At 45.0% G+C, this 15,052-nt stretch overlaps 2 protein-coding genes across 6 annotated transcripts; one reads left to right on the top strand and one right to left on the bottom strand.

The window, feature by feature from the left end:
* Window positions 1-312: 312 nt before the first annotated feature.
* Window positions 313-11,362, top strand: ttbk2b (tau tubulin kinase 2b). Of its 5 annotated transcripts, none has more exons than XM_029734153.1 (15): window positions 313-417; window positions 1,579-1,704; window positions 2,061-2,208; window positions 2,401-2,474; window positions 2,629-2,769; window positions 3,169-3,273; window positions 3,520-3,585; window positions 5,104-5,196; window positions 5,295-5,420; window positions 5,644-5,801; window positions 6,458-6,674; window positions 7,144-7,361; window positions 8,078-8,537; window positions 8,840-9,552; window positions 9,812-11,362. In XM_029734153.1, exons 2-15 carry the CDS (start codon window positions 1,633-1,635, stop codon window positions 10,176-10,178), a joined length of 2,958 nt encoding a protein of 985 aa, XP_029590013.1. In that variant the 5' UTR covers window positions 313-417; window positions 1,579-1,632; the 3' UTR covers window positions 10,179-11,362. The 5 variants fall into 5 exon arrangements, with proteins under 5 accessions (XP_029590013.1, XP_029590015.1, XP_029590012.1 ...); XM_029734155.1 differs by lacking the exon at window positions 313-417 and adding an exon at window positions 424-580 and having other exon boundaries at window positions 9,815-11,362; XM_029734152.1 differs by lacking the exon at window positions 313-417 and adding an exon at window positions 424-580.
* A 1,235-nt stretch (window positions 11,363-12,597) lies between these two features.
* churc1 (churchill domain containing 1) lies at window positions 12,598-15,049 on the bottom strand. The gene is made up of 4 exons (XM_029734150.1): window positions 14,844-15,049; window positions 14,497-14,632; window positions 14,217-14,287; window positions 12,598-13,869 (listed from the first exon to the last, which is right to left on the bottom strand). Exons 1-4 carry the CDS (start codon window positions 14,880-14,882, stop codon window positions 13,777-13,779), a joined length of 339 nt encoding a protein of 112 aa, XP_029590010.1. The 5' UTR covers window positions 14,883-15,049; the 3' UTR covers window positions 12,598-13,776.
* Between the last annotated feature and the right edge of the window lie 3 nt (window positions 15,050-15,052).

The raw sequence follows: 15,052 nt of genomic DNA, 5'->3' as shown, positions 1-15,052 counted from the left end.
ATACCATAATGCATCATTTGAATTTCCAAAGATATCTATTGTAGCATTTTATAGCACAACTAGCATTAAAATGCCATATTGATTTGATTGGCTGTCTGAACTGCAATTTGTTCAATGCCAGTGCCCTGTCATTGTCAATAATATTCAGGTGTCAATGCAGTACTGCACTGACTCTGCATTGACTCTGCGTTGCTGTCCTGATGGTGCCACTTTTTTTTTTTTTTTACGCATAATACTGTACTCTCACAATCGCATCACATTCTCAGCATGCAACAGGACACACTGTTGATTCTGATGGTGCTGTGACAGTGACATCTATATTCCGTCTTCCTAGCCCGGCAGCGGAGATAAACAGAGAGAACTCTGCAGAGGGAGGATGGGGGGAGCGCTTGCCCGTGACGTAACCGATGCTGCTGGGTGAATGAGCGGAGGACAAACCTCATTATTCCGTTATGTGCACAATAACATGTTTTACGAGTTGAAAGCAGGACTCACAGCAATGGATATGTGTGGATATGTCAGTTAACTGCCTGCATTTTAAATAGTAGCTACATGTTTGGAAATGGTGCAATCAAACAAGGTAGGTTAGGATGTAATAAGTTAGGATGAAACTGCCGCATGTGCAATCTGCCTTGCTAGCTAGGCTAGCTAACGTTAACGTTAAATAGCATGCTAGCTATTTTGCTAGGTAGCTAAATTACTTTTTCCAGAGATGAGAAGAAAACATTTGCTTGTACCAGCTAACTAGCTAGCTGGTACATGTCGGATAGTTAGGTAGGTACTGTAACTAGCTAACGTTAGTGATCTAGAAAGATAGCTTCGCTAGCATTGGTTTGTTGATAGCTAGCTAACGCTGCCAGGCAGTGGATGCGGAGCCAGAGGGTGGCGCTTTATTGTTAAGCAAAGCAAGGTAAGGTCGTCCTGGTGCAGGCTCGCTAATTTTATCAATGCCAGTTAACTGTACAATTTCTCCCTGTACAGCAAGACATTAGACCTAACGTTAGCTAGCGAGCCAACCAGCTTGGCCGATAATATCAAATCAAAGTCTTATTGACAGAGTTTGTCAAAATGTGCTGAGTATGCTGGAATAGGATTGATATGTTGGTTTGGTAAATTGCTAGCTAGCTATGTCTGTTGGCTAACTGAAGCGTCAAAGAGGGTTAAGGGAAGTTGTGAACATCAGCTCTAATGTCATACTGTCAGTGTGGTAATGCATGAGTATTACATTCTTAAAACCACCTAGTGCAGTAAAGGACTTGGCTAAAAAAAAATGTATCTACCGTGCAATAGAGGTTGTAGATTCTGCGGATTGGGCTGTTAATATGTTCAGTGATTATCCAGTTTGATAGAAACAATAATTGGTATAGCTGTGGGTATAAACAAATATATTACAATGTTTCAATACATCCTTTACTACATTAGTTTATTGGTAAAGAAAATGAAATGACAGTGACAGCACGCAAATTGTGACATCTCTCTGAGGACACATGTAGATGGAGGTAGCCAAGGTCTCCAATACTTTTGCATGATTTGTCAGATAAACATCAACTTGTCTCTGTCCTTTCACCCTTACTGCAGTAAGAAGCCAGTGACACTAATGCCAGGTTCAGACTTTCGTTGGGAGCACTCGAGATGAGTTGCGTTGTAGAGCAGGCGGCAGATATCCTGTCAGTGACAGACCTGGTCCGGGAGAGATGGAGAGTGGTGAGTGACTATAAATACTACCGGCTGCAGAAAGGGCACAGCTAGCTTGCGTCAAATCGGTCTTGTTGCTGCACCCTTTCTCATTGCCAGACTGCAGCAGAGATATTGTCAAGGTGGCTTTCTATAATGTGTTACGTAAGTGTTCATTAATTCAACATTTCTTCAGAATATCATGTTCAACGTAGGATATGGACTGCTGGTGTGTGTACCATTTCCCCCCCCCCCCCCCCCCCTAGGTACAGTACAGCACTTTTCACACAGGACACTTAGATTTTCACTGTCGCTTTCTCTCCTCCCACCATCTCTCTTCTTTCTTTACTACCTGAATTCTACCTTTTCCTCCATTCCATATGCAGGTGAAGAAGATTGGTGGGGGAGGCTTCGGGGAGATCTACGAGGTACTGGATCAACTGAGCCAGGTCAACGTGGCCCTGAAGGTGGAGTCTGCACAGCAGCCCAAACAGGTGCTGAAGATGGAGGTGGCTGTGCTGAAGAAGCTCCAGGGTGAGAGAGAGGAATATGTCTAAAATGGATATCGTTCGTAAAACACTGAAATGTCCATAACTAGAAAATTCACTTAAAAACCTGCATCAAACCTTTATGGAAAATATTGATTGCATATTTACATGAATCTTTTAGCCAGATACTATACATATGTGGTGTTTCTTAAGCTACATTTATGTTTCTCTGTTTCAGGGAAAGATCACGTGTGTCGCTTTGTGGGCTGTGGTCGTAATGACCGCTTCAACTATGTGGTGATGGAGCTTCAGGTCTTTGGAATATTTGAAACCTTTTGATTGTAATGTGATTTGTGGATTCAAATAATGTATTAGAAAATGTGTGTAAATGCGTGATTGAGCCTTGGGTGACCATGACAATGTCCCATACCCTATCCCACAAACATTGCTTTACTGTGTCCTATAGGGGAGGAATCTGGCAGACCTGCGCAGAACTATGTCTCGCGGCACCTTCACCATCTCCACCACTCTGAGGCTGGGCAGGCAGATGCTGGAGGCCATCGAGAGCATCCACACTGTGGGCTTCCTGCACCGGGACATCAAACCGGTAAGAGGCCATGGGGTCACGACGAGGGAACAATGGGGGGTGATGCATCAGGAGTGAGGGAACAAAATGAGAGCATAAAGGATTTCCTGATAACACCTTAACTTAAAGCATTAATGCAGGTATATCGCATTATTATGCAGTAATAATGTATTGCACAACTTGTCATAAGCATGTATGACCCCCTTATAATGTCTCATGGTCATCTCGTAATGATCCTGACTAAATCACAGACATTTTTATTAAGAAGGAACATTTAATAAGACATAATAATAGTATATGGCTCTGCAGAAAAGTGTTACCGGGTTTACCTTGGAGATAATTGCCTGTTCAATCAGATTCATGTTAAGGACGAGACTGAGTAGCACTGACTGATGTTACCTGTGTTTTTTACCGCTCCAGTCAAACTTTGCCATGGGGCGCCTGGCCAGCACGTGCCGATGCTGCTACATGCTTGACTTTGGTCTGGCCCGGCAATTCACCAACTCTTGCCAGGAAGTGCGCCCTGTAAGTATTCCTCCCTGTGTGTGTACGTGCATGCCTGTGGCGTGCGTGTGTGTATGTATTAGGTCCCAGTTTCATTTGTGTAATTCTCTGGCTACATTCCAATGTCCACTTATAATGAAGCAATGTATTGGGCATGCATTTTAAGTAGTATGCTAGTGTAAATACTCCAGCTTCAATCTCATTTCTTATCCCTCTCTCTCTCTCTTTCTTTCTCTCTCTCCGTCTCTCTTTCTTTCTCTCTCTCAGCCCCGTCCTGTGGCAGGGTTCAGAGGAACTGTGCGCTATGCCTCAGTCAATGCACACAAGAATAAGGTGAGTCTCTCCCCCTCTCCTTTTACTTGGCGTCAACCATATATTATTTTTATTTCTACATGCATACATTCATACATACATACATACAGCTTTTCACACTCTTGGCATTCTCTCATTCTCCAGGTAGTCACCTGGAATGCATTTCAATTAACAGGAGTGCCTTGTTAATTTGGGGAATTTATTTCCTTCTTAATGCGTTTGAGCCAATCAGTTGTGTTGTGACAAGGTAGGGGTGGTATACAGAAGATAGCCCTATTTGGTAAAAGACCAAGTCCATATTATGGCAAGAACAGCTTAAATAAGCAAAGAGAAATGACAGACCATCATTACTTTAAGACATGAAGGTCAGTCAATCCAGAACATTTCAAGAACGTGGTTTCTTCAAGTGCAGTTGCAAAAACCATCAAGCGATATGATGAAACTGGCTCTCATGAGGACCACCACAGGAAAGGAAGACTCAGAGTTACCTCTGCTGCAGAGGATAAGTTCATTAGAGTTACCAGCCTCAGAAATTGCAGCCCAAAAAATGCTTCACAGAGTTCAAGTAACAGACATCTCAACATCAACTGTTCAGAGGAGACTGTGTGAATCAGGCCTTCCTGGTCAAATTGCTGCAAAGAAACCACTACTAAAGGACACCAATTAGAAGAAGAGACTTGCTTGGGCCAAGAAACACGAACAATGGACATTAGACCGGTGGAAATCTGTCCTTTAGTCCAAATTTTAGATTTTTGGTTCCAACTGGTGTGTCTTTGTGAGACGCAGAGTAGGTGAACAGATGATCTCTGCATTTGTAGTTCCCACCTTGAAGCTTGGAGGAGGTGGTGTGGGGGTGCTTTGCCAGTGATTTATTTAGAATTCAAGGCACACTTAACCAGCATGGCTACCACAGCATTCTGCAGCGATACGCCATCCCATCCGGTTTGCGCTTAGTGGGACTATAATTTGTGTTTCAACAGGACAATGACCCAAAACACACCTCCAGGCTGTGTAAGGGCTATTTGACCAAGAAGGAGAGTGATGGAGTGCTGCATCAGATGACCTGGCCTCCACAATCTCTTGACCTCAACTCAATTGAGATGGTTTGGGATGAGTTGGACCGCAGAGTGAAGGAAAAGCAGCCAACAAGTGCTCAGCGTACGTGGGAACTCCTTCAAGACAGTTGGAAAAGCATTCCTCATGAAGCTGGTTGAGAGAATGCTACAAGTGTGCAAAGCTGTCATCAAGGCAAAGGGTGGCTACTTTGAAGAATCTCAAATATAAAATATATTTTGATTTGTTTAACACTTTTTTGATTACCACATGATTCCATATGTGTAATTTCATAGTTTTGATGTCTTCACTATTATTCTACAATGTAGAAAATAGTAAAAATAAAGAAAAACCCTGGAATGAGTAGGTGTGTCCTAACTTTTGACTGGTACTGTGTGTATGTATATATATATATATATATATACAGCTGTATGACTACATGTTCTAACCTTGCTCACACATGATGTGTGTGTCTGGGGTCTGCAGGAGATGGGTCGCCATGACGACCTCTGGTCTCTCTTCTACATGCTGGTGGAGTTCATGGTGGGCCAGCTACCATGGAGGAAGGTCAAAGACAAAGTATGTGTGTGTGTGTGTGTGTGTGTGTGTGTGTGTGTGTGTGTGTGTGCGCATGTGTACGTGCATGTGTGTTCATGTTCTTTTCTCTCTACTCACAGGAACAGGTGGGGAACCTGAAGGAGGCCTACGACCATCACCTAATGCTCAAACATCTCCCTTCAGAGTTCAGCGTCTTCCTGGATCATATCCTGACCTTGGACTACTACACTAAGCCTGACTATCAGGTCTATAGCTTTCCATATGTGCTCGTTACCTCATAAATATCCAGTAAATAAACTGAAATTCCAATCTTCCTCAAACTGGAATTAGAATTTTTGTTTACTTCCTGATTTGACTGGATTTGAATGGAATTGACCCCAACCCCTGTGCCTCTGTCTGCCGACAATAGATAATCTTCCCGTTGTCTCGTAATGCTAAATATCAATGGTTTGGGTTGTTCTGTTCCAGCTACTAATATCAGTGTTTGAGAATGCCATGAAGAGTCAAAGTGTGTTGGAGAATGACCCGTATGACTGGGAGAGGTGCGACTCGGAGGATATGCTTACCATCACCGCCTCGGCCACCACCGCACAGCAATTCACCCGCCTCACACCAGCTTACATGGGGTAAGAACTAAAAATATGTGGACTAATTGTTTAAAAAAGTAGGGGAAAGGTAGAACTGTGTGGCATCAGAAGTAGGGTTGCAGAAGTTGGGTAACTTAACCAAAATTCCTGCTTATTCCATCCCCATTCCAGGAATCTTTCAACCTGGATTTCTGGAAAACCTGGTCATTTTGGAAAAGTTCCCGAAATTTTGCAACTCAGATCCAAAGTAGTAACTGTTCTATTCTAAGATTCAGAAATGTACTTTGTCTGGCTTCTTGTTGATTGGTGGGATGCAGAATATTTGTGTGAATGTTTGTAATTAATGCCTCATTTGTCAGCATTTGCTGATTGCACTATAATATCTTCCTTCAAATTGACGGGGTCCAACTTTTGTCCGACTCATGCAAGTCAACCTATAGGTTGTTTTTATATTCCAAGCTTTTCGGGGGAAGGGGAACCCTGCATAGTCAGTCAGAGATCCCCATGGAAACCACAGTCCTAATTTATGCTCTGAGAAGTGGCAGCTGAATAACCTTCCACCTCTTTTTCCACTATCTCCTCTCTCTCCTTTTCTCATTCCCTCCCTCCCTGCTTCTCTCTCTCTTTCCTGTCTCTTACTCTCTTATCTTTCTCATTCTCCCTCTCCCTTTGTCGTCCTCTCTCTCTCCCCCCAGCATGGCCAACGCCTCGGTGCTCCCCGGCGAGCTGCAGAGGGAGAACACTGAGGACGTACTGCAGGGCGAGCGCCTCAGCGACGCCGACAACTGTCCCCCCATCCCGGCCCAGCACCAACGTGCTGCCCAGGGTGCCGACGTGTGGGAGGAGATGGACCGCAACCGCAACCGAAAACACACCGCAGCCCAGAAACAACAAAAAACACTCATCAGGAAGGTCCGGATTGGAACACACACACACACTTTTTTTTGTGTGATCTTTTTTAATTTATTGACCATAAAAATAAATACTGGGTTTGAGACAGAGGAACACGTGCTATGAAATAAACTCCCCTGTTAGTTTCCTTTAACTGCTGCAGTTCAGCAAACCTTGTTTTCAAGCTACTCTACTGTTCTTAGTCCAGCTGCAGTGATGAGTATTAACAATGTGCAGAACACCACTGAGACGCAATTATGTTACGATATGACCTGAACATAGACCGCAACAGCAATCAAATATATTACTAAGGGAGAAGCAAGGGGCTGAATGAGATTAGCCTCTTACCTCATCCCCTCTTTGTGTGTGTGTGTGTGTAGGTAGTCACCTGGCTTTGTTAACGTCATATTGTGGAATCTACCTTTAAAATAGTATTTCCTACTCCCAACACCTTTTTTGTGACACAGCTACATTCCTACCCCTTCTCCAGGTGGTGAGTGAGGACGAGCACAGCCAGAACCAGGGGGGTAACCAGAGCCCCAACACAGGTTCCGTCCAGAGCTCCCCCAGACGGGTGCGCTCAGAGACCATGTTCCTAGACCGGGCAGCCCCCCTGCTCCGGAGAATGAGACACAGCCAGAGCCTGGCCTTTGAGAAGAGACTGGCCCCCGAACCCAAGCCCACCATCGAACGCTTCCTCGAGGCCTAGTCAGTTCCTTTTACCATTGTGCTAAAGTAGTTGAATATTTTATATTGTGCTACAGTAGTTGAATCGTTTATATTGTGCTACAGTAGTTGAATCGTTATATTGTGCTACAGTAGTTGAATCGTTTTATATTGTGCTTGCAGTAGTTGAATATTTTATATTGTGCTACAGTAGTTGAATATTTTATATTGTGCTACAGTAGTTGAATCCTTTATATTGTGCTACAGTAGTTGAATCCTTTATATTGTGCTACAGTAGTTGAATCGTTTATATTGTGCTACAGTAGTTGAATCGTTTATATTGTGCTACAATATGCACTAGGACAGTGCTTCTCAAACCGCTAGACATTTCACAGTTTGGTTTTAACCCTGAACTACCACACCTGATTCACCAGTCAAGGGCTTGATGATTAGTTGAAAAGTAAAATCAGTGTTCTAGCTCTGGAAGAGATCAAATACATGGAACTGTTGAGGGTCCCCGAGGACAGGTTTGAGAACCGCTGCACTAGGACGAGGCAGGCACAAGGCAGAGTGATTTGTTTAAGAAATGAACAGTCCTTAAGACTCCCTTCTGTATTCAGGTTTTTGTTTCAGCCAAGCTCTGTTTTGTTGGACTGTTCATTGGCAAGTTAGGCAGATCTAATTTCCATTAGTCAACTTTAAAGATGAATTGAACGATTACACAAATGTCAATTCCCAATTGTCTTCTATATTTCCAGTCTGGGGAAGCAGCGTCCTCAGGAGCGAGAGAAGACCATCCCAGAGAACGGCGGGGGGCAAGGGGAGCAGGTTGGCACCCCCTGCGACGAGTACCAGGCGACAGGGATCCCCGGCAGAGCAGGGACCCCCGACCAGGAGGAGGGGGCTGGGGCCAGCAGTGGAGGCTTCGTGGCCCTCAACCTTAGCCCTGTACCCCAGGAGGGAGACTCCCAGGAGTGGGTGATGCTGGAGATGGAACAGGGGGGAGGCAGCGGGGCCTCGGGGGCAGCCAAGCCTCCAGGAGACGACTCTCTGGATGGGGATAAACCAGGGACCCAAGCAGAGGCCCAGGACCAACAGCCTCCCTCAGCCCCAATCAGTCCCGTCCAGTCCCACATGGCCCTGCCCTGTACCTGGTTACTGGGCGGCAAGAGGCTGCCTGGGATGCTAGGCCACTTGGGCCGAGCTCAGATGGAGCAGGTGAGTGAAGGTTTGGCAGAAGAAATGCTCACACAGATACTTCATGCATACGTACAGATCTATTCTGGACATTCAAATGTTACTTTTTCTAAATGTTTTGGTGCTGCATTTCTTAAAAATGGCCCTGACGGTGCATTTATATCCACTTTGAAGGAAATGTTTTTTACTTCACTGCAGGTTCTTTTTTTGAATGCCAAGAACTGTTCACACACACCAGATCCACAGAGAAATCTGTACTTCGCTCTACTTGTGCCTCCTCACCCCGTCTCCCAATCAACTCTGCCTTGTGTCTCTATTTACAGTCTCCCAACCCCGTACCGCAGTCCCCTGTGACAGAGAAGAGTGAAGCCATACCGCTAGAGGCCCCGTTCACCAGACCCACCGAACCCCAAGAGGGCAAGGTTGGTGAGACGGTCCAGTCAGCCCCCAGCCCTGTGCCAAGCCTCATCCCAGCCCACCTCGCCAACGATAAAGACCCAGAGAGCGACTCTGGCCTCCCCGACCGTTCCTCTGAACCCAACCAGCGCCCCCAGGTGGAGAAAGCTAGAGGCGCCGCAGAGAATGCAGGAACTGTCTCCTCCTCACCCCCCCCGGTCCTCCTGCAAAGGGACTCCCCCTCCTCGTCCAGACTGAGCCGCATCCCTGTACGAGACCCAACTACCGCCCCAGATTCCCCCACCCCCCTCACCACGGATCGCCGTCACCGCTGGAGCAGCCCCGTGCCCGGCTCGCCCTCCCACTCGCCCTCGCCATCCCTCTCTTGCGACAACCTGCTGCCCTGTGGTGTCCGGGAGCGTCTCCTGTCCTGCTCAGACCGCGGCTCACGCTCCGACTGGCTTGGGGAGGACCGCGACTCCCTCTCGCTCTCCTCCTCGGGCAGCAGGAGTAAGATCCCGCGTCCCGTTAACCCCCCTCTTCTGGGGCCCGAGCAGCATCAGCAGCTCTCCTCCTCCGGCAGGTTCCTACCTCGCCCGCCTCCCGGGAAACCGCCCACCCGCCCGGCTGTAGACAACAGGTATGAAAAACATGGCATGATGTCACAGCACTGGGCCACATTCAGTAGGGCAAGCGTTATGGCACGTTGCATATAGAAATGTGATGAATACCGCTGGCGTAATTTCTCATTGGACATCCTCTATTTTTCAGTCTGTCTGCTCTACATTACATATCCGTGTCTGAAAGTTCCACAACGTTGTGCCCTGCCGAACGCAACCTTGGTAGGCTGTAATAGTAAGGGTTGCAGTTTTTATTTTTTATTCTGTTCTCTGCCCCAGTAGGCACCGGCGGTTCCGGGTACGCGCCAGCAGCACCAGCGATGCTGACTTCCTGGCCAGCCTGACCCAGCTGATGAAGGACCGCGGCGGTGCACTCTTCAGTCCACCGCCGCGCCCCCGTAGCTCCTCCTCCTTGCTGCAGCGCTCACTCAGCTCCTCCCCCTCCCGTCACGAGCTCCGCGAGGGGGGTGGGGTCTTCGTGGAGCGCAGCTGCTCTCCGTCCAGCTTCTCGGGGTCCCCTCCCCCTCCGCGGTACCCCCAGGACAGGCTCAGCGGGCAGCAGGGAATACCGTGGGGTGCAGGGCCCGGTGCCCGAGGGAGGGTCTCCAGCCACGAGGGCAAAGGCAGTGGCAAAGTGAGCCGATAAGTGGACAGAATTGGTAACAGGTTGTTGTGCAGAAGGAGGATGAATGTTGTCCTGGAGGCAGAGCTCAGCAATTTCCACTAGATAGGCCAGCCGCAAAGTCAAAATTGGCTATATATCGTAACAATTAGGTCTTAATAGGGTTAGGTTTAAATTGATATTTTTGTACTTTGTGGCTGTGTCAGCTAGTGATCAACCTGCAGAGCTGCTTCCAGTACATGAGTCATCCCAATAAATGCCAACCTGCTGTTCAGAAGGGCATACTGTAGTAAAACGTTTTGCTCCGGTTAACAGACACGTTCAGGATGTACCTCTCCGTTTCACTGAGATTCAAAACGTTTCCTCCCCACTGCACACGACCCAGGCGGCAATGGTGACTAAGACTGTAATAATGTATGTACAGAGAATATACTGTATCTGGTCTTTGATAGCATGTGTAAATATCTATTATCTATTACTGTACTCCAGGGAATGTACTGTATGTAATGTAAAATGTATGATAGAATGTATCTATTTATTTGTTGGATGCGTCTCAAACTAAGTACTTGACAAATGTAGCTCGATTCTGCAGTCGAAACGAAGAAAAGGTTTCCTAAAAAACCTTGAATGCCAACTCTTCTCTCCCCGACCCTAGTCCTGTGCTCTTAACACTATGTATGTGTGTATGCAATGAGACCAAAAAGATCTGTATTGTATCATATTTGAGGAATGGAAAGAAGGTCTCCTAGTGTGTGTATATGGACCATTTGAAAAACCCTAGTATAGAGAGCACTTTAATGCTGTTCAATCAAACTAGGTTTTCCTCTTATTGCACCAACACATCAGCCTTCATTTGTGAGGACCAGGGTATGTAAACTTCATTCCTCCTTTCCCTTAGAAACCACTACAGTAGATGAAACAAATTGGAATTGAGCTATTTAAAATGTCACTCACTCTGGCATATTTACAATGTATTTGTATGCTTTTGTTGTGAGAAAATCTCTTCGGTCATGCAGAGGTGTCACAATGTTGGAATGTAAAGAAAAATCACATCTCATACTGAATTAATGTAACAAGTGCATGGATATCATTGCAAATATATTATTTTTTTTATCATTTGTACAGTGTCCGCAAAAAAAAAAAATCTGTATTTTTTAATAAACTGGTCCCGATCAAATATATTTATGATGCAGACCAGCAAAATAAGAGTATTTTTATTTCACCACTGCAGAATAATTTATCATAATTTCAGGATTGCAGAAAATCAAATCGGGTGTACATTTGGCATTTAGTGAAGCAAAAATATAAATGTAACATGCCACAATTTCAAAGATTTTACTGAGTTAATGTTCATATAAGGAAATCAGTCAATTGAAATAAATCCATTAGTCCCTAACCTATGGATTTCACATGATTGGGAATACAGATATGCATCGGTTGGTCACAGATAGGGGCGTGGATCAGAAAACCACAGTATCTGGTGTGACCACCATTTGCCTCATGCACCGTGACATCTCATTCTCATAAAGCTGATCAGGCTGTTGATTGTGGCCTGTGGAATGTTGTCTCACTCTTCAATGGCTGTGCGAAGTTGCTGGATATTGGTGGGAAATGGAACACGCTCAATGGGTGACATGTCTGGTGAGTATGCAGGCCATGGAAGAACTGTGACATTTTCAGCTTCCAGGAATTGTGTGCAGCACCTTGAGACAAGAAGCCGTGCATTATCATGCTGAAACATGAGGTGATGGCAGCGGATGAATGGCACGACAATGGGCCTCAGAATCTCATCACGTTATCTCTGCATTCAAACTGCTATCGATAAAATGCAATTGTGTTCGATTTCCGTAGCTTATGCCTGCCCATACCATAACCCCACTGCTACCATGGGGAACTCTGTTCACAACGTTGACATCAGCAAACCGCTCGCCCACACGATGCCATACGTGGTCTGTGGTTGTGAGGCTGTTTGGACATACTGGCAAATTCTCTAAAATGACATTGGAGGCAGCTTATGGTAGAGAAATTAACATAAAATTATCTGGCAACAGCTCTGGTGGACATTCCTGCAGTCAAAATGCCAATTGCACGCTCCATCAGCTTGAGCCATGTGTGGCATTGGGTTGTGTGACAAAACTGCACATTTTAGAGTGGCCTTTAATTGTCACCAGCACAAGGTGCACCTATGTAATGATCATGCTGTTTAATCAACTTCTTGATATGCCACACCTGTCAGGTGGATGGATTCTTTTGGCAAAGGAGAAATGCTCACTAATAGGGATGTAAACAAATGTGTGCAATAAAATTTGAGAGAAAAGCTTTTTGTGCGTATGGAACATTTCTGGTATCTTTTATTTCATCCCATGAAACATGTGACCAACACTTTACATGTTGCGTTTATATTTCTGTAAAGTATATATGAAATAATACATTTTCAAAGTAGTAGACTACCTACACGTTGTCTTTATTACGTTACGATTCAACCAACAAATGCATACAAAGTGTCAAGTTCCATTGCCCCCCAAACATACAAACATTTGTTTTACTTCATATTTATATTTAAAAAACAATACTGTCAAATCTATTTAAACAGACGTGATCTGTAACAGTTATTTATCCTTAACAGCAGTCTAACTAGGGTTCCAAGCCCTAAAAAATAACCTCAACCTAAGCCCTGTCCAGAAACAACCTTTAGCCCCAACCTAAACCCTATCCAGAAACAACACTTAGCCCCAACCTAGACCCTGTCCAGAAACAACCCTTAGCCCCTATCTAGGCCCTATCCAGAAACAACCCTTAGCCCCAACCTAGACCCTATACAGAAACAACCCTTAGCCCCAACCTAGACCCTATACAGAAACAACCACTAAGCCCCAACCTAGACCCTATACAGAAACAACCACTAGGCCCCAACCTAAGCCCTATCCAGAAACAACCCTTAGCCCCAATCTAGGCCCTATCCAGAAACAACCCTTAGCCCCAACCTAGGCCCTATACAGAAACAACCACTAGTCCCCAATCTAGGCCCTATCCAGAAACAACCCTTAGCCCCAACCTAGACCCTGTCCAGAAACAACCCCTAGCCCCCAAACCTTCAATAAACTTAATGTAGATCCATAGGTATATGTGATATGGTAGTAGCTCCTTCTTGCGCTCTGATAAGCCAAGATTAATCTCTGATAGTGCTTATAGGGTAGGGGGTTGGGGTTGTTACTGAGTGAACTAGGCCCTAAATCTAATTCTAGCAAAATTGGACAGTATATACATCTGTGGTCAATGAAGAGTAGCATGTACTATACTATGTAGTCTTTGCTTACCCTTACTGCTGATGAAAAATCTATGTTAAAGAAGACTGGTATTGTTCCTTCAATTTGATGAATATAGGACTTGCCATCTTAGACAAGCTCTGTGTTCTATAAGTGAAATGTTATGTCTGGGCAGAGCCACATAGAGATGCATGGCTATATGGCTTTGGGTTTGAGATGTGATATGTGTTCTAGAATACCTGCTCTATTTTCTAGAATGCTAATAGTCTATCTCTTTCATGGGACTTCTGGTCCATGTTGAGCTAGCAGTTCTTGATTGTTTACATCTGGTCATCTCAGTCTGTCATTGTACTCTTCTAGAAGAGAGGGGCGGTTTGCCTGGGATCATCTGGCAGCACACTGATGGAGTCCTCCGCCTTCCCACACAGCATGCACAACATTGTGTACTCCTGGAGTGGATAGAGGCCCATGACGTTATCGTCAGGAGAGAAATCACAGAGAATAGTCAATGCCGTTATGAGGTATTTACCATTGTGACACCCACCTTGGACCAACATCATTTTTTATAGTTTCTTTCACATAATGGTATGGAAGTCTTCAACCCTTTTCACACCATTGTGCCGACCCGAACCTTACTGTGCTGGCTCGGATATATTCTCTATTATTACTCTGGTGGATGTGTAACCAGGCCAGGACAGTACAACTTGCCTTGGTTCGGTTTGGCTCAGTAGCGTGAACAGGGTATTATTGCACTGTTATTCAGTGAGTATTTAACCTTCAAAGGAGAAGTCTTTACCTGATAATCGTCCACCACAGAGAAGGTATACTCATGCCTGGCTACGACGTGGTCACAGTTTTTACACACATCTGCCAGGTAGTAAAGAAATGCCACTCGTAAGATGAAAATCATCTCCAGCACAGCCACACACACACCTTTCTCAGGACCATGTTCATTAGACACAAAACAGAAGAAACTGGGAGATACTATCCGAAATTGTCCAATTAGAAATGCTTGTTTTTGTTTGCTGTTGCAAAAACTTTTGACCCGAAACATCACTGGAACAACATTGACTCACGATCATAGGTGACTATCTCCTCTCCATCCTCATCCTCTGTGGCCTTGTTGCTGATCAACACAAAGTCCCTCTGGTGACAGTTGGCACAGCCCAGGTAGTTCATCAGGTAGGAGCCATTCTCCAAACATGTGTTCCCCTGACAACCAGAGATGAGGGTATTTTACAGTTGACAAACAATTATCTAAGCTAGATTCCATATTCAGTTTGACAGAAAAATCCTCAATGTAAAATTGATCAAAGCAGTCATCATAAAATACAGAGTTATATACTGTTACTAGGTGACTACTACTGCAAATATGTTTACACTAGATTCTCAGTTTTGGTCAGATTTTTTTAACCAGACTCACCCTGTCAGGGTACTCTTTCTGCACACAACCATTACACATTTTGCTCCTTTTCAAAAAGCCAGCAATAGACACAGTAAAAACGGGTAGTAATCTCTAACTATATGACGTGACTCGTTTTCTCACGACAGTAAATTATTATCTTTCAATTCTCAACAAAAAAGGTTTTCTTCACTGAAGCTACTTCCGCAATGACAGGCTATTCTAAACTT

This window comes from Salmo trutta, chromosome 35, assembly GCF_901001165.1.
Source record: "Salmo trutta chromosome 35, fSalTru1.1, whole genome shotgun sequence".
NCBI classification, from domain to species: domain Eukaryota; kingdom Metazoa; phylum Chordata; class Actinopteri; order Salmoniformes; family Salmonidae; genus Salmo; species Salmo trutta.
The sequence above is the reverse complement of the archived record's forward strand: the minus strand, read 5'-3'. Positions and strand labels throughout refer to the sequence as shown.

Excerpts from the sequence above, each read along its gene's own strand:
- ttbk2b (XM_029734153.1), top strand. The coding sequence starts at position 1,633 with ATGAGTTGCGTTGTAGAGCAGGCGGCAGATATCCTGTCAGTGACAGAC. Across the intron at positions 5,197-5,294 it reads GGAGGAAGGTCAAAGACAAA|GAACAGGTGGGGAACCTGAA; the intron begins GTATGTGTGTGT and ends CTCTACTCACAG. Across the intron at positions 9,553-9,811 it reads CGCCCGGCTGTAGACAACAG|TAGGCACCGGCGGTTCCGGG; the intron begins GTATGAAAAACA and ends TCTCTGCCCCAG.
- churc1 (XM_029734150.1), bottom strand. The coding sequence starts at position 14,882 with ATGTGTAATGGTTGTGTGCAGAAAGAGTACCCTGACAGG. Across the intron at positions 14,633-14,843 it reads AGAAAGAGTACCCTGACAGG|GGGAACACATGTTTGGAGAA; the intron begins GTGAGTCTGGTT and ends TCTGGTTGTCAG. Across the intron at positions 13,870-14,216 it reads CTGTGGTGGACGATTATCAG|GAGTACACAATGTTGTGCAT; the intron begins GTAAAGACTTCT and ends TATCCACTCCAG.